Below are 25269 nucleotides of genomic sequence, written 5' to 3' on the forward strand. Positions count from 1 at the left end.
CTACAGCATCGTTCAAATGTGGGAGAATGACACATCTGACAAATAGCCAGTGGTTACCAACATGAGAAACTGGGGATAGGAATCGTAATCCGTATGTAAGTTTGAAGCGGCCCTGACGCTGTTTGTACGTCAATCCGAAGAGAAGCTATCGTACTAGGCCCTAGGTGACATTTCGTCAAGTTCCACTCCCAGTTTGCCGACTCTATGGCCCTCCCCCCGCCAAACTGCTGCACCCGGTGGCAGGGAAAGCAGTTCGACTTAAGGTGACTGCAGGGCAAGTTCAATTTTGCAAGCTAAAAATAAATGTTCTACTACCTTGTCAGTCTAGATCTGGAACTCATGAAACAGCACTATTCAAATCCCCATAAAGTGAGCTGGTGTTTTTCTAGATCTAAGCATCGACCGAATTCAATAGAAATGTTCCTTGCATGGCATAATTATTTACCTAAATCTGTTATTAAGTTTGTTGAAAATCAAAGTATTCGTTTTTTGTTTGTTCGCGTGTCTGGTTTTTGCTTAGTCGATTAGCTTACACGATGTGTGGCTTTTTATTTTGTAAGGGTGGTTTAGCATGTATAAAATGAGACCTAGACCACATACGCCATGAAAGTAGAGTTCCCCGTTCAATACCAAGATTGCCAGTATTGATATTCAGACAACTTTTGGATAAATGTGTGGGGCTGTGGTGTTGCAGTGGTAGATTGTTTGCACGGGTATGTAGGTAGGTACGTGTACATCCGTGTGCTTTTGTGCAGGCATTTGTGAAGCAGGAACATGCAACATTTTTGACAAACATCAGGGTTGTGTGTGTGTGTGTGTGTGTGTGTGTGTGTGTGTGATAAAACCAACTAAGCTTACATCCAGCACAAAAAGCTTCAGCTCTACTTCACCAGTCAAAGACAAACGCATTGTTTTATTCAGCTTTTGACACATATATTCACTCGATCAGAATCGAACCCTCTTCGTGAATATTTTATTTCAGAAAAAAATAACATATTGATTCTACACAACAAATGGTATTGCTATATGCTATGAGTATGAACGATGAAGACTAGCAACCGAGACAGATGAGGCATCAAGTTTCTTAGCCTTTTAGCCTCTTATGTTGCATACATGTCATTTGTTTTTAATTTTTATCTCCTGATAACTGACCAGAAAGGTACGTAAAAACATCGATTCTGCAACTACCTCGTAAACCTTTTGATCGCTAATACACCAGAACTTGATACAGTATGCAACACTCACAGACTTGATTACCTGTTGCATTGAAACGACAGAAGGAATTAAAAGACTATGTAACTGAGAGGAACCGATGTATTCAAGTTCAGAACGAAGCAGTTTCTGCCTCAGAGCCTGCACATATCTCATGCTATGGAGCCACTAGAAGAGAAATGTCTGGCGTAGTTTGACCCAACAGACAGAGAAGTCAAGGGGGGTAATCTATCGACAGCAGTTGTATTGCTGGTTTGTATTTGATCTTACAAACCATTGTTATTAACTTGTATAAATAGTTTATCGCTTCAGTAAACACTCATCTATTTTGAAGATTACGTAATTTTCAACAACAAAAATTAAAAAAAATTCGCAATTCAATATTTCACGCAAATTTTACTAATCCGCAAACAATTTTGCATGAACAAGTGTTATGTTAGGGAGAGAGTACGAGTGCGTAGTTAGACATATTTTGAGTGGAGTAGCAAAAATGCTTTAGCCATGTACTAATTATGTTATTGAACTGCTTAGCGGAGATTTCCAGATCAATCATACGGCGGTGAAAGACTGGTCTCTAGTACGGTCTATACTTACAAAATATAAAAATAAACAAACAAACCAACACAAAAAAGGTTTGTGTTGCACGTAGGATTTAAGTATTTAATTGAATAGAAAAGGCAACATCGGAATAAAAACAAATCTCGTGGTTCTCTTGTCAAGGAGTATGCACAGAATATGAAAGAAGATTGTGGAGTAGGCTGCTTTCTATTCTACTGCTCTAAATTAGCAAGAGGCAAGCTTTACAATGCTATTCACACTAGGATGCAAAGCATTCAGTGCTAAAGCTCTCAAATCACAATAGTTACAAGACAAAACACACTTCTTGGGGCTACAAGAAATGTTAATATTTGTAAGCACACAATTGGACACATTTTTGTAAATATTTTTTATTGCCTCCCTTGAATAAAACTTATTAAAAAAAATATTCTGAGAAAAAAAGTTATACTTAAAAGCAAAGCTATCAAGAAATAGGTAGACAACCCGTGTAGATACCTTTATTCTTAAGACATTTTATTTTTGGAGGATGTCACTATGCAATTTTACAGATTTAAAAAAACAAGCTTTAGATGATCTCCCTTGAACAAACATTTCTTGTTTTTACTATGTGTTAGTTTTAAGGGTATATAGAAGAACAATAAAGAAAAAATGCTGCAAATTGACTTGGACGTATTTACAATTTAATTAAACAAAATGTTTCAAATTATCTGATAATGAAATTCTACATTAAAATTAAAGCAGATCTAGGGACTTGTGCACAACATAAAACATAAGGAACTATGATCTGCATTGCTTGTTATGATGATAATGGCTGGCACCTGTCGACCGACTTGCACGCCATAATTCTATATGTTTTACTATGCGCCCTGCATGTCAATGGTCTTTCTCTGGGTGGCTCGATTCTGAGGAGATAAAGAAAATGCATTTAGTGCAAGCAGTACATAATGACAACACACATACAATTACTTAAAGCAGCTGCTGGTTTCAGAGTATTTAGTTTAAGGCCCACCCCAACTTGTTTGCCTCAATGTCGCAGATTTGGTCATACTTTCACAATGAGTAAGATAACAAATTTAACAATGTTTTGATTTAAAAAAAAAATAGTATTCATTTTTGTTGTTTTCGGCCCCATTCACTGGGAATCTTACTCAAGGACAAGGATTTTTCTTAGGAATATTTGTATGTGAAGCTTCCAAGCCCTAGCTTCAGAAACGACCAAGAAACCCTCAATAATGGATTTTGTTGTGCATAGTGATGGCTATCCAACCGAGTGGCGGAGCACTGGTGAATCCTTTCATTCTCCTGATTGCTTGATTCTGAAATGACATTGTGGAGTTGGTAGTTATGTGAGTGTGTAGTGCCTGCTCTTCGTTGTTTAGTCGGGGGGAGGGGGGGGGGGGTATTGAATCATATGATCATAAAGTAAGACTTCACTGTGATGTGCAGAGATTTAGTCAGGTACACAACATTGCTATGCTATCACGAAATTAGATGTTCTATCCTCTAGATGGGCTACACAACTACATCAGATGTCATGGTTGGGTTTTCGCAAGTCAGCAACATGTTTTGAAGTTCTCATTGGGTAATCACGGCTGACATCAAACACAGAAAAGGTGGAAAAAACATAAATCAATGAACTCACCTTCCCTGCATTGTGATACTAGCCATATGGGTCTGCCGAAGTAGCTCCTGCACATATTGAATTAAGTATTCATGTTATTGTTAGGATCACACTTTTTTCTGGTACATGTATATCAGACTGGAAAGTTTCTCAAGGCTTGAAGAATTCAAGAGCTTGCCTATCCCCAATAAAAAAACAGTATTTTCAGGGTCTCAAGGTTTTAATATGAAGTCTGTTCCTCTGGGGTCATGGAGAAACAAATTACAAATGAGAACATACTGTTACTCAACAAATTCCGACCAATTTAGGACACACCATAACATAACTCACAAACAAACAACAGCAATACAATAATTAGTCTGCAAATACCTAAACGTCGTTCACACTAGGTATACAAAAATAAAAAAGCACATTCAGGCAGGTTTGACAAGTAGACCATTCCAGCTGCTGTTCCAGACCAAAGGCCATGTTTCCCCTTACTCTGTGATTGTAATCATAATTATTGTTTATGAATGACTTCAGTTTTTCTAAGTAAATCTCTCGTTGTAATTACTGGTAAATGCATTATCCCAATTAAGATATCCTCACATCTAACCTGCGTAAACTTCATTTCAAGGGTTTTAATTTTTTTTTAGCTGGCCAAGAAATTATAAGCATTCCTCAATTATGTTCCTGTCAGACTCAATGAGCTAATCTTATTAAAAAAAAATTAAACAAGAAGGGCAAAGCCCATACGACTCACATGCTTGACCTTGACCTTTACATGACCTTGACCTTCAGGGTCAAGGTCAAATAACTAAACCTAGCAATGACATCATACACTAAGAACTGCTTTACACATTTTTCCTACCAAAATACATGTGACCTTGACCCAAGGTCAAGGTCATCCAAGGTCATGCAACACAAAGCTGTTAATTCAAGACATAGGAAGTACAATGGTGCTTATTGGCCCTTTCTACCATGAGATATGGTCACTTTTAGTGGTTCACTACCTTATTTTGGTCACATTTCATAAGGGTCAAAGTGACCTTGACCTTGATCATATGTGACCAAATGTGTCTCATGATGAAAGCATAACATGTGCCCCACATAATGTTTAAGTTTGAAACAGTTATCTTCCATAGTTCAGGGTCAAGGTCACTTCAAAATATGTATACAATCCAACTTTGAAGAGCTCCTGTGACCTTGACCTTGAAGCAAGGTAAACCAAACTGGTATCAAAAGATGGGGCTTACTTTGCCCTATATATCATATATAGGTGAGGTATTCAATCTCAAAAACTTCTGAGAAGATGGGAAAAATGTGAAAAATACCTGTTTTTTAGACAACATTTATGGCCCCTGCGACCTTGACCTTGAAGCAAGGTCAAGATGCTATGTATGTTTTTTGGGGCCTTGTCATCATACACCATCTTGCCAAATTTGGTACTGATAGACTGAATAGTGTCCAAGAAATATCCAACGTTACAGTTTTCCGGACGGACGTCCGGACGGACGGACGGACGGACGACTCGGGTGAGTACATAGACTCACTTTTGCTTCGCATGTGAGTCAAAAAGGTAGAATCTTACAATATTCTCACGTGAATTATAGCTAATCAGAAAACTAGTATTTAATTTTTTTTTAAACTCAAACTGAAAATACAGGCATGCAACATTATCCTTGCTGTTTTGTGATAACCCTCACCATCAACTATTCTATTTCATTTCCATCTTAACAGGCGTAGCACCTCTCTGGAAGCCAAAAGAACACTTTAAATCCACCCCCCCCCCCCCCCAGTACTGAGTAAACATTGCTGTGCATATTTAAAAAAAAAAACAATGCCTGAGTCTCCAGTCACCTGTTTATGTTGTTGTCCTTGTACTTCACTTGTAGCTTAGCTGTTCAAGAAACTGTTTCTCTGATCACATGATCAAAATTCAAATACTTAATAAACCAATTTTGATTCTATTTCTTCAATAATAAGTTGAACGTCTGCATATGTAATTGCCACAATTTACAGAGTTTCTGAATAAAAGCTGCAAGAAAAACCAACAGAGTGAACAGTTTGTAAATATACTAACATACCTATATTTACCTTTATATGACATGTGTGGTACAGTGGCTGCTAAAACGTCCGTTACACCTGTCTGCATATATTAGGTGACAGCCCTGATGGAGACTGAAAAACAAGTTCCTTTGTCAGTACCCTGTGTTTGAGTGTGGTCGGGTATGTTCTGGAACAATTAGAGCACTCCCTATGACCATATGTTGCACGGAGGGTAGGGGGGGGGGGGGGGTCTTTTAGAGGTGTAGTTGTTGGATTGTAGTGTAGAGGCTGATTGGCAGTGCTATGGGGTGAGGGTGGAGCTGGGGCGGAGAATATATCGTATGTAATTGAATACTAATAGTAATAGTAATAAGCATGATCAGTTAGACTAGAGTTAACAAGAGGCGAAGCCTTCAAGGCTCACGTAAGAAATAAACAAACAGTAACACAAACTCAATCACTCCGTCACACATACACACCCACACACACAGTAAGCTTAGGTGACACTGTGCAAGAAAGAGAGACACTAGATCTAGATCTGTCTGTCTGCATGTAGCCTACTTACAGGGACACGACTGCCAAATAGTCTCGGCCCGCTCAAAATAACAATGACCGAGACCACACACACCACGCGAGAGAGAAAGACTACAGGGAGGCATGCCGTCATGATGCATTAATTGACGTCAAACACTTTTGACCGTGACGTAATCTTATGCGAGCTTTATCCATAGTCTTGGATAACCACTCACACATAGACTCGGAAATGTTAAAGTTTCTACCACAGACATACACACGCACAAACACACACACACACGCACACACACACGCACAAACGCACAAACGCACAGACAGACAAAGTTACGATCGCATAGGCTACACTTCGTGAGCCAAAAAAACTATGTTGATCGCCAGAGACATTACATAATGTGAAATCACAAGCATGTTACTGTACCTTTCGTTTTGCCATTGAGATTGGTGGAAGGCATTGAGTGGTGAACACAAGTTGCATTGATCACTGCATCACCATGTGGTCAATCCCCTTTGATCTGCAGATTGCACCGGCACAAACAAACACTGTGTTATGATCGTAAACAGCCCACATGGCCAATAAATCTAAGAACACAAACACTAGATAGATCTAATCGGAGAGCCTGCAAACCGAGTCATGCTTTTTAAATTCAATGAAAATCTGTCTGTCAATGAAGCAGATAGATCTATCCTTGCGATTGTTTTTGCAAGCAGATAAATGTTAGAACGTCACTTATTCCGTTTTCATTCAACAAATTGATATTTTGCAAGATGCATTTCGTGCCAATGAGCTGAACAAACAATCAAAATCAAGCAAGTGGTACATTCTTGAAGACAAAATTCAGTCACGCAAACAAACTGAAGGGAAAAAATCTAGCTTACTGCTGTACTGATTTCGCCAAATAAATGCATTTGCATGCCGAAGTTATTCCTGCTTTGATTCCAATCATTCTAATTGATCTGAATGCAAAAAATATACGTAAACGAGCTGATCAAAATGAGTAACATTGCACCTGCCTACAGACTGTACTGCGAAAGCGAAGGTCGTCTGCGACTGGAGATTTTGAAGTCGAACAAAATCAGTGATATCAGTAACCAATCACCCAGTACTCCGCCGCTGGACTACAGACGTTCTGATGAACCCAGTCCACATCAAGAAAGAAGAAGAAGAAGAACAGCGTCGTTTCTTCACTCTCAGCGGTTGTCTTCATCGGAAAAGTGAAAAGCCTGACTTGCAATCTAGCGAAAGACACATTCTGTCTTTCCGTTCGGGCGTTGTTTTTGTGTACAATCTCTGAAAATGTTATTTCGAAAAAGGCGGCCGTCATTGTTTTGGGGTTTCCGCCTAGTGGTGTTTTAAACCGGTTTCAGACCGGAACACACTGAGGAGATGAGAACAAAATGGCAGCCCCCATGAAATCCGAAAGGTCACGGAAAAAAGTCGTGAATACTGTAATCGACTTGAGAAATGTGCATACTGAATAATACATGATAAAGAAGGATTCTTTGTGCCCGGCTACGTGCTACAGTTGGAGATGGAAGTTCACCAAAAATTGGGACCATACTAACAAAAATACGGTGGGTGCAATAGTCGCCCCCATTTTTTCAGCAAACGCCACCCAAGGCCGTTTTGGACGGGTAGAAATTCCGTAGTTTCCAAGTCTATGGATAAAGCTCGCGTAAGAAGAATACGTCACGGTCGAAAGACTTTGACGTCAATTAATGCATCATGACGTCATGTCTCCCTGAAGTCTTTCTCTCTCGCGCAGTGTGTGTGTTTGTGTTCAATTTGTGCACATGTGTTAGTGTTACTGTTTGTGTGTGTGTGTGTGTGTGTGTGTGTGTGTGTGTGTGTGTGTGTGTGCGCGTGTGTGTGTATTCATTTTGTGCACATGTGTTAGTGTTAGTGTTAGTGTGTGTGTGTGTATGTGTGTGTGTGTGTGTGCGCGTGCATGAGTCTGTACTCGTGTGTGTGTATGTGTGTGTGTGTGTGTGTGTGTGTGTGTAAGAAAGACTGAGAGAGAGGGAGAAAGGGTGTGTGTGTGTGTGTGTGAATGTGTGTGTGCATGAGTTTGTGTGTATGTTTGTGTGTGTATGAGTGTGTATATTGTGTTTGTTTGTAAAGGTGTGTGTGTCCGTCTGTCTATGTGCGTATTTGTTTGTTTGTTTGCTCGCCCAGCCGACCAAGAAGGGCCATAATTATAAGGGCGATGCTGCTTTGAGATATAACGTGCGCCACACACAAGGCAGAAGTCGCAGCACAGGCTTCATGTCTCACCCAGTCACATTATTCTGACACCGGACCAACCAGTCCTAGCATGCACTAAACCCATAATGCCAGACGCCAGGCGGAGCAGCCACTAGATTGCCCATTTTAAAGTCTTAGTTATGCCCCGGCCTGGGTTCTAACCCATGACCTCCCGATCACGGGGCGGACGCCTTACCACTAGGCCAACCGTGTATGTGCGTATGAGCGTGTGTTTTGTGTGTATGAGATTTGTGTGAATCAATGTGTGTGTGTGTGTGTGTGTGTGTGTGTCTATGTGCGTGCGTACATGCGTGTGTATGTACATGTGTGTGTGTGTGTGTGTGTGTGTTTGTGTGGGTCTGTTTGTATAAGAGAGAAAGAGAGAGAGAAAGAGAGAGAGAGAGAGAGAGAGAGAGAGAGAGAGAGAGAGAGAGAGCGTGGGTGGGTGTGTGTTTGTGCGTGTGCGTAAGTGTATGTGTGTGTGTATGTGTGTTTGTTTGTAAAGGTGTGTATGTCCGTCTGTCTATATGTGCGTATGGGGGGGTGTTTTTTGTGTATGAAGTGTGTGTGAGAGAGTGAGTGAGTGCGTGTGAGTGAGTGTGTACGTGTCAGTGTAACTTGGGGTGTGTGTGTGTGTGTGTGTTCGTGTGTGTGTGTGTCAGTTTGAGAGAGAGAGAGAGAGAGAGAGAGAGAGAGAGAGAGAGAGGTTTGTCTTTCGCTGGGGTATGCAGTGCCTTGGCGTTGCACATCTACTTAATTATCATTAGATTTCCTTGAAAATCACAGGGTACCTTCTTTGCATGACTACCTACCTGTCTCTGAAAAGAAAAAACACGAAAAATATATTTGAGAAAGATATAGCTAAAAATGCAGCAACAGGTCGTTTCAAGATGCAACTTCTCAACACCTCAAGTTTTTTGAGAATTTTTGAGATTTTTTTTAAAAACCCCTAGGGTCGAACAGGGTTTGGTAGAGCATACAATGATGATTCCAAATCACTTTAGCTTTTCTCTCTAGGCCTATCCAATCATTAGATATGTATGTTTTACTGAGTTTGAAAATAGTCATGTTCTACACCAATATTAATGAAAAAGTCAAAAAATTACAACAGTGGCGCTAACCCTTTTTTAGATTGTATTTTTCAAGTTTCAACACTTTAAATGATGTACAGAACTGACATCTACCTTTTCCAAGCCTTAATTACTTCAAGCAATCACTTGTCTCTCTTTAATAGCGTTGGCGCCAAAAAAACCTTCTTACGATTTACACCAATATTAGTTGACTTTGTCATGTTTCAACCCCCAAAATTGGAAAAAATTCTAATAAATTCCATGTCCATTTTTGCATGTGTGCATGGATAGAAATTGATTCAGTACAATGCAAGCAACAAATTGGAACCCTAACCCTAATCCTAGGTTAAATTTTGACACTTAATGTCATATGAAAGTAAATGCTGATTTTGGATCAAAGAAGGATTTTCTTTTATTTTCACCTATTTTCACCATTTCAACCCTTGATATTGTAGCCGCTACTTTTACAGACTAGTATGTGCACTTAAAAGTAATAGAAGAACAAGCACTGATTTTTTATGATTATTTTTTACAATCTCAGGGTTGATCCTAACCTTAATATTGGTGCAGTCCAAGACTAAATTGGACTTAGAAAAATTTCACTCAACTCAAAAAGCTAAAATTTTTAATATTGATTTTAAGTGGGTTTTTTCTTCGTAATCATGATCCTGGCCTTTTTCTTATGTATATTATTCTTGTTTGACCACCCTATGACTATGCATTAGGCTGTAACAGGCAAAAGAAAGCTGTAATTGTTTTATGGCTCTCAAAGGTTGAAAAATAAAGTTAGAGCTGAGATATTTTAAAATTGTGCCTTATTTGTAATGCCATTTAACATATATAACACAGCCCTTTGAGAACTAAGTGGAAATGCTTGACCCTGGCAACCATTATTTTAGGGTTGAAACGTGAAAAAGTCACTAATATTGGTGTTCATTTTTTCTTGATGTCATAACTTTTGATTGATTTATTGGATTTGATTTCTGTTTGTTGTAGGAGGTAGCTGTTGATGAATTTTGCATTTGTAAAAGAAGGAACAAATGTGTATCTTGAACGGTGAAGGTGTAGTGAATGGTCAAAAATTTTAAAAATTGGTTTTATTTTTTTTTAAATAACATTGATACCATCGTGTTGAAAATGATGCGTAGATGAAAAAACATATAAGGTACAAGTTTCTATCTTGAAAAACAGCTGAGCTATTTATAGATTAGTTTTCGGCCAGGGTTAATATCGGTGTTGTTTATGACTAAAATAACTTTGTCAATAACTTTTGACCTAATTTGACCCGGAATAAGTTTTTTGCACAGAACACATTCATTTTTGATATAGAATCGATTGGTATATACTTGTATACCAAAAATATCAATTTTGAAAAAAGTGACCAAAATGTCACCAACATGTCCACTTACACAGAAAATCACTATAATCTACCCCGGATATATTTCATGACCAAAATATTTTTTTCATATGTCAAATGTTATTTTATGATCATGTGCGGGGTTAAAAAAGGCCGCAGAAAATCAAGGATATTTTTAATTTGGACTTTAAGTTTTTCCGGTTAGGCCATGAACACCAATATTAGCACTGACCCTGTGGTTTTTCGGGAATACCCGCTAAACTAATTAGGGTTTGGCAATGAAACTTACAGGAGATGTCGAACTCATTAAGCTTTACCAAACTCTGAAAAGAGATTTAAAATCGGTTCATAACTTTTTGAGTAGGGTTGAATAACATACTAATATTGGTGAGGTTGACCAGGGTTAGGTTAGGGTTAGGGTAAGGATTTGGGTTAGGGTTAGGTTGTTCACGACCTGATTAATCTCCCCATCAGTGTTAGCGCATATATATGCGCATCACAGTTCAGGGCAGGTTCGCAGTGACACCGGCATGTCTTCGGCACCCGCCGCTTTTTGTCGTTGCCGGATGACCCTGCTGCATTGTAGTGTTTGACTCAGCCTGGCCGAATCTGGCGGGGGGGGGGGGGGGGTTCATCCGATGTACCTCTCAGAGAAAAGAAAAAAAATATGCTCTTCCCCCAACTCCCTTACGGTTTATTTGGTCTTCTAAAACTATTTCAATTTATGAACAACATCAAGTCGACAACGGCCTGCCCTCCCCGTTATAAGTCCATCATCATAGGCCACAAGTCAAGTCACACGCTACACTATCACTAGTATTAATAGAAAATGTGTCATTTTGATTCCCAGTTGCAAGAAAAGACCAAAAAATGACCTCACAAATGCAAAATTTTCTCGGCTTCTGGGAGGCTTTGCCCCCCAGGCCCCCCCCCCCCCCCCGCCGGGGCGGTGCCCCTGCACCCCACCCGGGGCCTCGGCGGTCCCTGGACCCCGGCCTGCCTTCAGTTGGAACCCCCCCCCCCCCCCCCCCCCCCTCAAACGAACTCAAGTTGGTCCAGCCCTGTGACTCGTAAGCTGCTTTAGTTGTTGCGATCTCAGTTTGATCACCGAAATGCTTGGGAATAAAGAATAAAGCAAAGGAAAGTTAAGAGGAGGGGGGTGGGAGGGGGGGAGGATAAGTTAAACAGATTCTTTTTTTTACAGAAAAATTAAAAGATGATGGACCGCTAATCAGGTGGCAAGACTCGAACCGGCAACCTCATGATCTCTAGCGCATTTCACTACCGACTGAAGAAAACAAGCTGACTGATGTGTGAAACATAGGAAATTCTATTTAGTGAGATACTGGTGACTGTCGGTGCCCGAGCCTGGGGGCTCCAGATCCGGCTCGCCGGATCCCGAGCCACTCCGTTTTTATTTACTGCGAGCCTGCATATTTGGTTCAATATGGCGGACAAGAATAGAAAGCAAAAGTTGGACAAACACAAATTCCAGACTTTTAAGCATAAGAAGAGTTTCCAGAATCAGAAAGGAAAGAAGGATGAAGGTCCGGAACATGTTTGTCGTAATGGATTATCTTGAATGTTTCAGAATTGTTTTAATGAGTTGTATTTTTGTAGACTTAGTGTCTTGAAAAGCAGACCATGTGGCTTTCACTGATTCAGGCTGATGCCAGTGATCGATGGAGTCTAATTCGACCACTTCTACACGTAGTTGGCGATCTTTTAAAAAGCGAGCACATTGTGGATTACACTTTGCGACTGTCAACCTCATACATTTTTTAAATTCAGATTTTCAGTAGTACTAGTAGACGATGTTCAGAAATAACTCCGCCAGGATGTCCAAGCCTTGTGGATCAGCTGCGCCGGTCTCTAGTGAGCCAAGCAATAACGCATGGTGAACCAGTTAAAACCAGCAGCGAATAACTGACTCCGATGTGTACTTTATGCAGTGTCCGCTCAATATGATGCCTTTTTCTTTTGAAAATCTGCACATTGGAGCCACGATTCACTGGCGATGGCCTGCAGTGTTTGCTGAGCACATGATTTTTCCCAAACTCCCGTGACCTCAAGCAAAACAGATTGTCGACGAGCACTGAGAGCAAGCAGGCGATCATTGTCACACCAAATTTTAAACTCTGATGTGTATATTTAGGAAAGAAATGGGGTGATGTCATATCGAGCGGACACTGCTTAACATACACATTAAAGTCGGTTATTCGCTGCGGTTGCTTGTTATAACTAGTCAACCACATGTTATTGTTTGACTCCATAAAGTGGAATGCGACTCTTCCACAACAAGTCGATAAGTCGCGAGACCTGCGAAGACTTGATTTTCAAAGCCTTGCGACATTCGAAGCAAAACAAAGAGCATGTGGGACATTGTCATTGGTTTTGATTGAAAGTGATTACATTTGACACTGTTTAACCTCAGTAGATTATATTTATTATTGTATCGCCCACAGCACTGCTGCAGGGAACTTGTCCCAGTGAGATGGTAACAGACCCGCAGAGTTAAAAAAAATCTTACTTTACAAATGTCCAGGAACTATGCGTCAGACTAAGACATAAGATAAAAAACAGAAAGTGTTTCATAACTCAAATAACTGCCTACAGGGTGAGACAAATAGAAGGACAAAAGTGTGCCATGACTGCAACTGATTGTTTGTTACAGGCAATGACAGGTGGAAGAACAAGGTGTTCAATGACTTCAAGAAGCTGAAGAGAAAAGAGCAGGTCGGGGGAGTGGATGTGCAGAAGCTCTACAAAGAGATGCAGCCACAAACCTCCCAGTCAGACGAGGAATCACAGTCTACTTCAGCACCTCAAGTTTCTCCTGCAAAGAAAAAGTACTGTTGTCTGCAGAATCTGCCTTTCACCTTCTCTTTTTTATTGCAGATAAATAGCATTTTGTTCCTCCCTCATTGTCATAACTTCCTTCCTTCTTTTCTTATGTACAGGGTGTCTCCAAAAAAAGTACCTGATTTTCTTTCAATACTACAGACAAGTCAGTAACTTTATTGAAATCATTTTTGCGTGATATTGTAGTCAGTTCATAGAAGTTTTGTCCCCAGTTCACAGCTTTCAGTTGAGATTGTCTGTTTCTTCACACCACGTGATCAATGTAGCCACCCCGTTTTCCAATGACAGACTGCATCCTCATTGCCATATTGTTCATTACATTGGGGAATGTTTCCTGTGGGATGTTCTGGATTTCTCTGAGAATGTGGTGGGGCTCCATCCTGTTGGAACCACTGTGTTGTCATTCGGATTTCATTGTCCCTTCTCTTAGTTTTTCCCTTTCTCGGTACTGATGTTTCAATGTCTTTTTGGGTACTTTTTTTGCGACACCCTATGTATAACGAATTAAAATGAAATATTAGCTTTGTGAATTAGTGTTTATTTGTTTGATAATTACTGTTTTTGTGTGTGTTTTTTATGGGCATTTGTTTTGTTAAGACATCATGTATCTTATTTTTATTCACTACATGTAATTACACTGTTTTGCAAAATGAAGATCAGCAGTACAAGATGGTGTTTACAAAACTCGAACCAGATTTTTAAAGGGTACATTTTTATCAGTTGTTAAATATATATGGTAATATGTATGTTTTTTGAATGCAGGTTTGAACAGAAAAAACAAGCGTCACGATTCAGCCAGGCTCAGTGGGAGCATGATAAGAAAGCGGAAACGAAGCGTCAAAAATATGAGGTGTGGTAATTGTCAGTGTTTGTCTTTGTATGAAGTGTTGTTCTCAGGCCCTTTGTCTTCTGTCACTGACGCATATTTTGTTGATCTAACGCATTGTTCTGATCCTTGGTCAGCTGACTGTCCGATAGTTTTGACATGTAGGAGCTCGACTGACTGAACAATTTATTTCATTGCCAGGACATTTAGGACCTATTCATATGTTCAGTCCAGGTCCAACTGACCTGTTATTTAGACCTATACATATGTTCAGTCCAGGTCCAACTGACCTGTTATTTAGACCTATACATATGTTCAGTCCAGGTCCAACTGACCTGTTATTTAGACCTATTCATATGTTCAGTCCATGTCCAACTGACCCGTTGACCTGTTTAGGCTGTTATTAGGACTATTAATATTTTCAGTCCATGTCCAACTGACCCGTTGACCTGTTTAGGCTGTTATTAGGACCTATTCATATTTTCAGTCCAGGTCCAACAGACCCGTTGACCTGTTTAGGCTGTTATTAGGACCTATTCATATTTTCAGTCCAGGTCCAACTGACCCGTTGACCTGTTTAGGCTGTTATTAGGACATTCATATGTGCAGTCCAGGTCCAACTGACACGTTAACCTGTTATTTAGACCTATACATATATTCAGTCCAGGTCCAACTGACACGTTAACCTGTTTACACCTATACATATTTTCAGTCCATGTCCAACTGACACGTTAACCTGTTATTTACACCTATACATATGTTCCGTCCAGGTCCAACTGACCCGTTGACCTGTTTAGGCTGTTATTAGGACATTCATATGTGCAGTCCAGGTCCAACTGACACGTTAACCTGTTATTTAGACCTATACATATTTTCAGTCCATGTCCAACTGACACGTTAACCTGTTATTTACACCTATACATATATTCAGTCCAGGTCCAACTGACACGTTAACCTGTTATTTACACCTATACATATGTTCCGTCCAGGTTCAACTGACACGTTAACCTGTTATTTAGACCTATACATATATTCAGTCCAGGTCCAACTGACACGTTAACCTGTTTACACCTATACATATTTTCAGTCCATGTCCAACTGACACGTTAACCTGTTATTTACACCTATACATATGTTCCGTCCAGGTTCAACTGACCTGTTGACCTGTTATTAGGACCTATTCATATTTTCAGTCCAAGTCCAACTGACCTGTTATTTAGACCTAAACATTATGTTCAGTCCAGGTCCAACTGACCTGTTATTTAGACCTATACATATGTTCAGTCCATGTCCAACTAACCTGTTATTTAGATCTCTATATATGTTCAGTCCAGGTCCAACTGACCTTTTATTTAGACCTATAAATATGTTCAGTCCAGGTCCAACTGACCCGTTATATAGACCTATTCATATTTTCAGTCCAGGTCCAACTGACCCGTTGACCTGTTTAGGTTGTTATTAGGACCTATTCATATTTTCAGTCTATGTCCAACTGACCCGTTATATAGACCTATTCATATTTTCAGTCCAGGTCCAACTGACCCGTTATATAGACCTATAAATATGTTCAGTCCAGGTCCAACTGACCTGTTGACCTGTTAGTGTGGAAACAACACTGTATGCTTTCTTTATGTTGCCCTTGTTGGGTTCTTGTTATGATTTGTGTTGTTGATGTTTTTTGAATAATTTCAAAATTGTAAGCACTTCTCTGATTTTATGTGCCAATGTTGCTCATTTTAACTGTAATTTTTATCATGTATGAAACTATGGACGGAATGTGTTTATTCGAGGTAATTTTGTGCGTCCATGTATAAGTTGTGTGTGTGATTTTGTCTTTGTTTCGTCCCATGAGTGATCCTTTGCATTGAAGCGTAGCAAGTCCTGCCTGCAGTTACTTCCCTTTAGTCCCAGCCTACACCAGCTCTTGTGCGGTGTATTTTCACTTCTAAATTGTTTGTATTGCAGCACAACATTTTCTGTATTGCTGAGCCCTTTGTTTCCATTTTCCTGGTTTTGTTTTATATGGAGACACCTGCCTTACTTTGTGAAGCTCACACACACACAATAACAAGTATGTGTGTACGTCACTACTTGTGGTTATTAGAAAGGACATGGCCCTTCCAAATAGCCGTGGTAATCTGCACGGATGTAATTTCCGTACAAACTAATGGCATGCTATGTAGATACCACAACACCTGTTACTAGATTTTCATTTTTGTTTTAATTCTGAGAGATTTGTCACGCAAGCAGAAAATTTACATACCAGTATGTTTTCAGGACTTGGTCTTCAGTCACTGGCATATACTTTTTTGATCCAAAGCATTACTCTGACCCCTGGCCTGTCGACCATCCAAGAATTTTGAATCACAGGAGGTCTTAGCCAGGTCATTTGGACCTTTACATACTTTCAATCAAGGTCCAACTGACCTATTGTTCTCAGTGTCTGGGAACATCACTGCTAGATCAAAACAGCGATAATTATATCTCTGCCCTTTGTTATTGTTTTTTGTGCAGGAGATGACGAAAAGAAAGCAGGAGAAAGAAGAGGCTCTGCAGAGGTACAGGACCAAGAAGAAGGACAGGTTTCTGAAGCTGTGCAAGCGAACGTCCAAAGGACAGCCTGTGATGAAGCATCAAATGCACTTTTTGCTGGAGAAACTAGAGAAGCAACACAAAGAACAGACTCAAGCTTCTACATCGTCTTCTTGATGCAGTGGCTTTTTTTTTCAAAGATCTTCAAAAATATAAGAACATCTAGTGGTAAAGGAGAGGTAGTCTTAAAATTGCAGACATTATGAACAGAACATTTGAAAAAATAGGATCATAAATGTGGAAGGTTTCAATGAAAAAGCAGGATTCTGCTGTCGTACAAGCGACCAGAGTGCGTTAAAAACGGCGAAAGTGGTTAAGTCACTGTATGCTGACTTATGAAATTGGACAGAGCTGAGCAGAGTGGAACTTGAGGTTGCAGTCAGTACAGTACAGTGGAACCCCCCTTTTAAGACCTCCAACAATCTGAGAAAATCAGGTCTTAAAAAGGAGGGAGGTAAATTTACAGACAGTGTGAACAGAAAAGCTGAAAAAGCAAGGTCTTAAAAAGGAGGAAGACTTAAATGATAGGGTCTTAAAAGGGAGTTCCACTGTTGTAATGACAAATTAAAAATGTTTGTGCTTTGCTGGCTGAGTACCAACACAGATTGCAGAAAGCATTCCTGGTCCTTGACTATGTTTAATTATCCGTTCATTGCTAAAGTATTTTGTTTAGACGGTCCTTTGTGCACCTTTATGAAATACAGAATGAGTGAATGGAAACGCTCGGCAGATGGGCGTAGTTCTTTATTCTTGGTCTCTTTCATATTCAAATTATAATCTTATAAAAAGTGGATCAAACATTGACCTTGCCTGCTGGGATTGTGAAAAGGAAAATTTGATGTCAGTTGGTTATCAATTACTGGGCATGCCGGTGACCTTTTTTTTATAATGATTAAGATAACAGACTGTTGTGAACAATCCTTATGGCGGCCCTTGATTGAGCCCGAAGTCGACTTCGTAAAGTCTTTTTACCGAAAACTCTGTCTTAAGGCCCGTGCAGCCAGCTTCGCGAAGTATACTTCGCGTAGTCGACTTCGCCCCGTTAATTAGAGGCTGAAATGTGGTTGCAAGACCATGAGGCTGGACATCAACTAAATCTTTGTGTAAGTTGCTTTTGAAGACTACACACACCCAGCCCTAATAAATCTTAGTTATTCTACCAGTAGCATTATGCAAAGGAAGGTATTCACTTCTTTTTAAGTTAACTTTAAGGTTTCTTGTTTTGCCGTTGTAAGGTTGAAATTTTTTTTTTTTTCTCATTTAAGAGTGTCGAGTGTAATAAGAGGGCTTTGATGTGACACTAGAGTTTTAAGGACTGTACGAGGAAAATCTTCGTTAAAGATTTTCCTTGGTCCGGGTTGAATGTTAAATCACGTTTCAATTGCAGGACTTTGTGCGTGTGGGTGTTTTGTTTTGGTGCGTGTGCGCTTTTCCTTGTGTGTGTGTGTATGTGTGTGTGTGTGTGTGTGTGTGAGTCAGAGTGTATGTGTATGGGTGAGAACGTGAGTGCACATGAACAATATGTATTTTGAGCTTCTTTTGCGTGTGTGTGTGTTTAGACTTTGGGCATGAATGTTTTTAGATTTGTGTGCGTGTGTTCAGGTTTCTTTGTTCTTGTTTGCATGATGTTAACTCAGACCTTGCGCAAAGCATACTTCTAATGAATTTCAGGTCTTTTTCCCTGTTGTTACATAAAGTAATTGCCACTTGTACAGTACACTAGATCAAGCTTAAACAAGCTCAAAGTGGATTTAAGTTTAGATGAAACAGAAAATGTTGTTCGGGACTAACTTATGAATAAATATCAGGACATTGGAGTGTCTTGTGCTTGCATTTTTTATTTTAAACATCCCTGTTGGTTTCTGTTTTGCTGTCTCTGTTGTTGTTTTTGTTTATTTTCTGTTGTCGTAAACCATTTTTTTTTATCTAAAACTATCAGTTGGGACGTAGTTTACGGAAGAGAAAATGAGATTGCTTTGGGTTGCCGTGTATTTTGCAAATCTGTAGAGTATGAATAAATATATATGTTATGGCTGAGATCTGAGTGGCAGGATTCAGAATTCAGAATTCAACTGGATGAAATGGAAATTTCTAGTCATAAAACATGGAAGGCAGCAAAACTAGCATTCTTTTCATCTAGCTTTTAACGTCAAATTTGATGGAATTTTTTTTCCAACAGTGATAGTCTAAAAGTCTTGTTGCATGAGATCACGATAGAGACATAGTTTTTGCTGTGTTCAGTGTGGATTTAAATGTATTTATTATATTATCTAGATGATTATTTGCCAGTCCTAAAAATGAGCACTCAAGGTTAAGCAAAGGATGACCCACTGTTGGATGTAAATGCTATCTTCCGGCTGTGTTCGTCTTGCAGTGGCTAAGCACGCCCAGAATGTAAATTTTCACTTGAAATGTTTTGCTGTTTTTTTGAAAAAATGCGCCATTACTGGAACATCACCCTAGCACACCTTTGAAGAAGGAAGATACCCGTATTTTCAGTAGTATTCTTTTTGTCAGCCCTTTTTTGCTGTTTCGGGCGTGGGTTTTTTTCTGTCCTGATTTATGGATGTTGTTTTCGAATCATCTTACTATTCTTAAGTACCCTAGTGCACGTCATGCCTCATGACTGTTGTGATTTTAGGACTAAAAGGTGATACTTATTTTCTCAAGTTTGACCCCTGCACAGTGTGTATGACTAAAACAAACTCATTCCGAGAGATTAAAGTTCTAAAAACATTCACAAGGCTCTGCACGGTATAAACCATGAAGTAATTTTGTTGGGTTTACTCATACCCCGTTTTAGCTGGTGGAAAGATTTCATTTTGGGAGCACTTCACGTCTGCATGCTATGGTAATTTTAATATCCTTTCAATCTTATTTTGAATAGAAAAAGTTGCAATTGATGATGAAAGTCAGTTTGCAAAATCATTGGGTGTGGTTCCCCACTTCAGTATTTCAAAGAGCGAGTAAACGAGAAATCAACTTTTGAGGGATAAGTATTTCTTCCTTATCACTTCCCCGTGCACGTCAAACATTTCCACACCGGCATATAATTATGTAACATCCAAGGACATTTATGCTTTGAAGTGTTGCTGTCACACTTGAGGTGTTAAGATATATTATCGATAACTTGCATATATACAGTGGAACCCCCATTTTAAGACCTCCAAACATCTGAGAAAATCAGGTCTTAAAAAGGAGGGAGTCTTAAAATGGGGGTCATTTTACAGAGGTTATGAACAGAAAGTCTGAGAAAACAGGGTCTTAAAAAGGAGGGGGTCTTAAATTGGGGGGTCTTAAAAGGGGGGTTCCACTGTATAACATCTTACACTTAAACGGATTTTATCAACAAGTAACCACCTGACCACTTGCTTGTATGATTAGCTCGTCGCAAAGTCCTTTCACAGTGGAGTGCGCATATTGAAACTGTTCATGCGGCAGACCAAGTGACCTTTAAACCTAATTTGGTGTTTTTCCTCAGAAATTTAGGTCCTTCATTATGTTGGGCAAGGAAAATGTCAACTTGAATCTTGATAGCCCAGGTGCGAAGCGAAAAAACTGCTAATGGGCCTTGTGAATAGGACTTCTGTAGTGGTCCAATGTGATATTGACAGAACATCAAGGGGATTGAATTCAAAAATGACTCAAGTTTTTCTGAGGAATGGAATTTGTAAGAAGGATTTGATGACTACCAGGAACGTTTTAGGTGTGAATAGAGTGGTGACTTCTTCTTTGAATGAGATTTTGAAGTATTGTTCATTCTATCTCGGTTTCTATTACGCACACTCACTCACACATGCAGACACACACACGCACGCAGAAGCACACGCAGACACACACACGCTGACGCAGAAGCACACACACACGCGCAGATGCAAACACGCATACACACACACACACACACACACACACACACACACACACACACACACACAATCCCACTGACTTTGTTACATGCTCTCTCCTCTCTCTCTCTCTCTCTCTCTCTCTCTCTCTCTCTCTCTTGATGATGTTGTTTTTGTGTCAAGTACCTTCAAGTGTTGGTGTTTAAACTGAATAATAATTAGAGCAAGTATGTTTTGTGAATTTAAACACACCATGGCATTAGCAAGCAAAACTAATTAACCAGCAATCTTCCAAAACACAGCAGCCAGAAATAAGATAAGAAACAAAAACAACAAACTGAGACAGTTGTTGGACAGATTTGTGGGACAGTGAGAGACCAAAGCAGCAAGAATAAAGTGTGTCATCATAATCTTCTATAATTGTGCACGAATGCATCAGGACAAATTAAAGTTGACCCCATCCCAGTGAAAAATCTAATCTGACCATGAAAAAAAAGCTTACGCATCGATCTTTGTCTCTTCTATTTCCATGAAAGAGAATTCTCAACGCTTTTAAAACTTGTAAATATGTGTACTTTTCAAATCATGTACAAGTACTAGTGTAATTCTCACTGCAAGCACACACACACACGTTTGAATAAATATAAAATTGCATGACTTGAAACACCCACACATACATACACAACCAAATGCCAGTACATTGTATATACAATTAAAAAATATTTTATTTTGGGTAAAAACACCAGCAATAGATGCCCAATCAACAGGCAGTAAATAGATTGCTTTAAAAATGCAAGAAAAATATTTTCTTCTGAAAATGAACACTTGTTTTTTACATTGTATATACACACAAATAACACAAACACATTATTAACATCTTATATATGATATGTCTTATTTATTTATAGTTGAACACAATTGGTATCTCTTAACTCTGAACACAGGTGTGAGTTACAGATATATATATATATATGAAAAACACAGGTTAAACCTCAATACAATGTAGAACAAACAGGAGAAGAAGAAAACAATCTTCATCAATGAAAACACAATCAAAGCTTCTTGCTTTCTTTACACCGTATTAAAGAACTTTTCTAAACAGAAGTACTTTATATGATGAATTTGATATTACTTTTAGGGTGAAAGAAATCATTCTAATATTTCAAAATGTACAATGAAAACTGCATGCAGTTTGAATCAGTACGTAAGTTGCATCCATATTGTGTGAGTGACAAAAGCTTGGTTGAAGTTTTAGTTGACTTAGATGTTAATAATTTTTGGCTTATCTGTGAAGCTTTTATAGTCTGAATATTAGATTTTCAGATCTGCTCACTTTCATTATTAACAACAAAAATAGGCAGTAATTTAAAAAAAAAACGCACGGTTCTGTTACAAAACAAACTTTACATTTTCTTATTATTTTCTGATGTTTTATTTTGATTTGCTTTGTTAACCAAGCCAGATTGATCGACCCAAAACAACTCATTTACACCACACATTTATCACTCAAAAATGTGCGTTAACAGTAATCACAATAGCCCATATACCGGCTAGGAAAATATCACTGCAAACAGTTGTCTGAGCTGATACATATAATTATACAAACAAGTAATATGATTCATTCAGTAAAAATATTGTAAACATGAGGTCACGCAGTTAACAACATAGAGAGGAGCAAACGTTCATAACATTCTTTAAAAAGATATCATTTTCAAGGAAGACTTCAGTTCAAATGGTGATCTTTGAAAACAAAAGTTGTTGCTTCCTCACAATTTTCACTTTCATTAGATCGATAGTGGAATTACTATCTTCTTGCATTTCAAAACTTTGAATATGGAATTTCATTCAATAACTGTTAAGCTACTGAAAAATGTGTTTGACTGCACTTAAAGGTCCTTGTCTACATTTTTATACCGAAATCGCCATTTGACCATTAAAATGCAGAGTTTAGTATCTACAAATATCAACAATACACCCCCTTTCGATCAGGAAAGACGAAGCCAGTGTAGCCGTTTGAAAATTCATTGTAGTATTCCAGCGTAGTACTCATAGTAGGATATCCTTATTTGGAAAATGCCAAGCGCAAAACTCCTCTCAAATCCCGTGCATTTCGTGCGTTTAAAAAAAAGCGTGGACAGCGCTCCAGTGTCAAACTGTTGCTGCACTTGTTTGGGCGTGGCTATAAGCATAGTGACATGAATTTGATTGGTCAGTATTTTTAGGCACAGCACATGTTCTCAGCAAACAGAAAACAAAATATTGGAAGCGTGAGTCACGCTACCCAAAAATAAAATCTTTTTTTACATATATTTTTTTTTCTATAACTTTTTTTCCCATGGTTCATTCATCATCTGACATAACTTTTTAGCGAAATCTAACCATAAGGCCTAAAAAAAAAATAGGTGTGGTTACGGTAACCCGACCTACCCTATTTTTAGGGGCCGATCCTATAACTTTTTATTACATTTGTCAACAAAAAAAATAAACAAAAAAAAAACCAGTGCAAAAAACGCAATGAAAGCGAAAGCGCCCGAGTCGCACACTTATTTCCCTGTCAAGTAGATTTAATTTGTACACATTAGAAAAAAAAGTTAAAAAAAAAAAAAAAAGTGATTGCCTACCTACCTACCCTATTTTTTTTGGCTATGTTACCGTAACCACACCTTTTTTTTTTTTTGGCCTAAGATTATTGAAAAAAAGCAAAAATGTAGACGACCACCTTTAACATATGTGTGTGCAAAAAGTCTAGAGTTTATTTTTGAACACATAATGCACACCATGCATTCTGTTTAACTTTTTTTCTTTTCTTAGATAACACATTATTACGAAAAAAATAATAATAATTTGAGCATTACACATTCAAGACCATGCGTGTATTATTAGAACAAATGCATATAGGTATCATGGGATAACAGATGAGTGATGAAGTAACGGGCGATGAGTTTATTAGAGCGTGTGTATGCACATGAAATCTAAAGAGGTTTTGAAGAGGTTGAGATCAGGAATTGCTGCCTTTCTATGAAATGACTTAATGCAAAGTTGACCAGACTGTCGTATGACTATTGAAAAATGCTAGTTTTGTGCTTCATTCATGGAATGATGGTGATAGTTGATTATATTTGACGATACAAATTGAGATCAGACTATTCTGCTTTTCAGTAAATAGTTGACTAAGTGGAAAAATGACCAGATCATTTGTGTTGTAACCTGACTTGCAAATGACACGAGCCACAGATTATGACTGATGAGATGTCACTTCCGTTTTAGAAGCTAGGTCGAGGTCAAAGTGGGTCGGTAACAACCAGAAAACAGTTCACGATTCACATCTTCCTGCTGCATGTATGTTTGTGCTGGAGTGAATGTGATAGTTACTGCACGCGTGTGAAGCATAGACAAGCCGCAGTGAACTTTTCAAGATATAGTGCATCGTTCTTCTTGAATAAACAATCATACATCAACACAGAGCTGGCCAAGCTTTTACACGGGACCATGGTAACCTTCCACGGGATCAGCTCGTCACTCCCCCGGCTCGTTGAGTCCCCCTTAGGGTTAGGGTTAGTAACAAGCCGAGGGAGTAACGAGATGCTCCCACCTTCCACTAGGACACATACCAACAAATCAACAGTCTGGATGCTTACTGTGGTGAGCTGACATTTTTTTCTGAATTAATTTCTTAAAAAGCCACTATAGTGACTTTTACGAAATTAATTCATAAAAATATCCCCAATGTGGACAAAGAGCACCCAGACTGTTCATATTTGGTATGTGTCCAAGTGGAGGGATGGTCTTATCCCATGTAAAAGCCAGGCCAGATCTGGGACGATGAGCCGAGCTGTTTACATGGGAAGAAGTGTGCCTTTAAGCCGCCGGGAGCTGAGCAGCCAAGCACAAGAACAAGCTGCACAATTATTGACAGGAGAAACAAAACATCAAAATAATAAAAAGAGGTCGTGACAAACTTCAAAGCAAGCAGCCTCATAGATCGTTATGCGTTTTGTACAGTGAGCTTTACTCGCACACATTTTTTTTCACAGCCATAAACAATCAAAAGGCACAACCACAACAACTCTCTGCGATGACCATGTTGATGAGTAGAGAGAAACGTTAATGACGTCACGTTAATGACCCAACTTACAGGGCTTGGAAGAACAAACATATGGCAAGCATGAACAGTAATCTCACATTGCCTCTCCCACCCCCCGCCCCCCCCCCCCCCCCCCCACCCGAAAAAAAAGACAAAATAGATTTGTTTAAATGAACAATTTGAAAAAAAATTGACAAAATAAAAAGCAAAATATCTTCAAATAGGCCTACAAACCAAAAACACAACCGAAAACATGCATGCGCGCGCACACACACACACACACACACACACACACACACACACACACGAAAGCAACAAGATAAAAAAGAGACCACTATAACAATCGCGTAAGCACACGCACACAACAACAACAACAACAAATGTCAAAAACAGAGAAAAAACACTGGTACGATCCGAAGATCTGGCAAAGACTGCTAC

General features: G+C 39.1%; 1 protein-coding gene and 1 long non-coding RNA gene across 2 annotated transcripts; one reads left to right on the forward strand and one right to left on the reverse strand.

Moving 5' to 3' along the window:
* Positions 1–1679: 1679 nt before the first annotated feature.
* On the reverse strand, positions 1680–4949 carry LOC138971132 (uncharacterized). The gene is made up of 2 exons (XR_011457174.1): positions 3413–4949; positions 1680–2672 (listed from the first exon to the last, which is right to left on the reverse strand). It is a non-coding gene; the product is annotated as an uncharacterized lncRNA (long non-coding RNA).
* A 7110-nt stretch (positions 4950–12059) lies between these two features.
* Positions 12060–18719, forward strand: LOC138971133 (thyroid transcription factor 1-associated protein 26 homolog). Its single transcript, XM_070343760.1, has 4 exons — positions 12060–12169; positions 13297–13471; positions 14247–14334; positions 16825–18719. The coding sequence occupies exons 1-4, from the start codon at positions 12070–12072 to the stop codon at positions 17017–17019; spliced, it is 558 nt and encodes a 185-aa protein (XP_070199861.1). The 5' UTR covers positions 12060–12069; the 3' UTR covers positions 17020–18719.
* Positions 18720–25269: the final 6550 nt, after the last annotated feature.

This window comes from Littorina saxatilis, linkage group LG7 (assembly GCF_037325665.1).
Source record: "Littorina saxatilis isolate snail1 linkage group LG7, US_GU_Lsax_2.0, whole genome shotgun sequence".
Classification (NCBI taxonomy): domain Eukaryota; kingdom Metazoa; phylum Mollusca; class Gastropoda; order Littorinimorpha; family Littorinidae; genus Littorina; species Littorina saxatilis.

Bases quoted from the DNA above. Each gene is read 5' to 3' on its own strand.
- LOC138971133 (XM_070343760.1), top strand. From the start codon at position 12,070: ATGGCGGACAAGAATAGAAAGCAAAAGTTGGACAAACACAAATTCCAG. The intron at 13,472-14,246 runs GTACTGTTGTCT...TTTTGAATGCAG, and splicing joins GTTTCTCCTGCAAAGAAAAA to GTTTGAACAGAAAAAACAAG. The intron at 14,335-16,824 runs GTGTGGTAATTG...TTTTTTGTGCAG, and splicing joins CGAAGCGTCAAAAATATGAG to GAGATGACGAAAAGAAAGCA.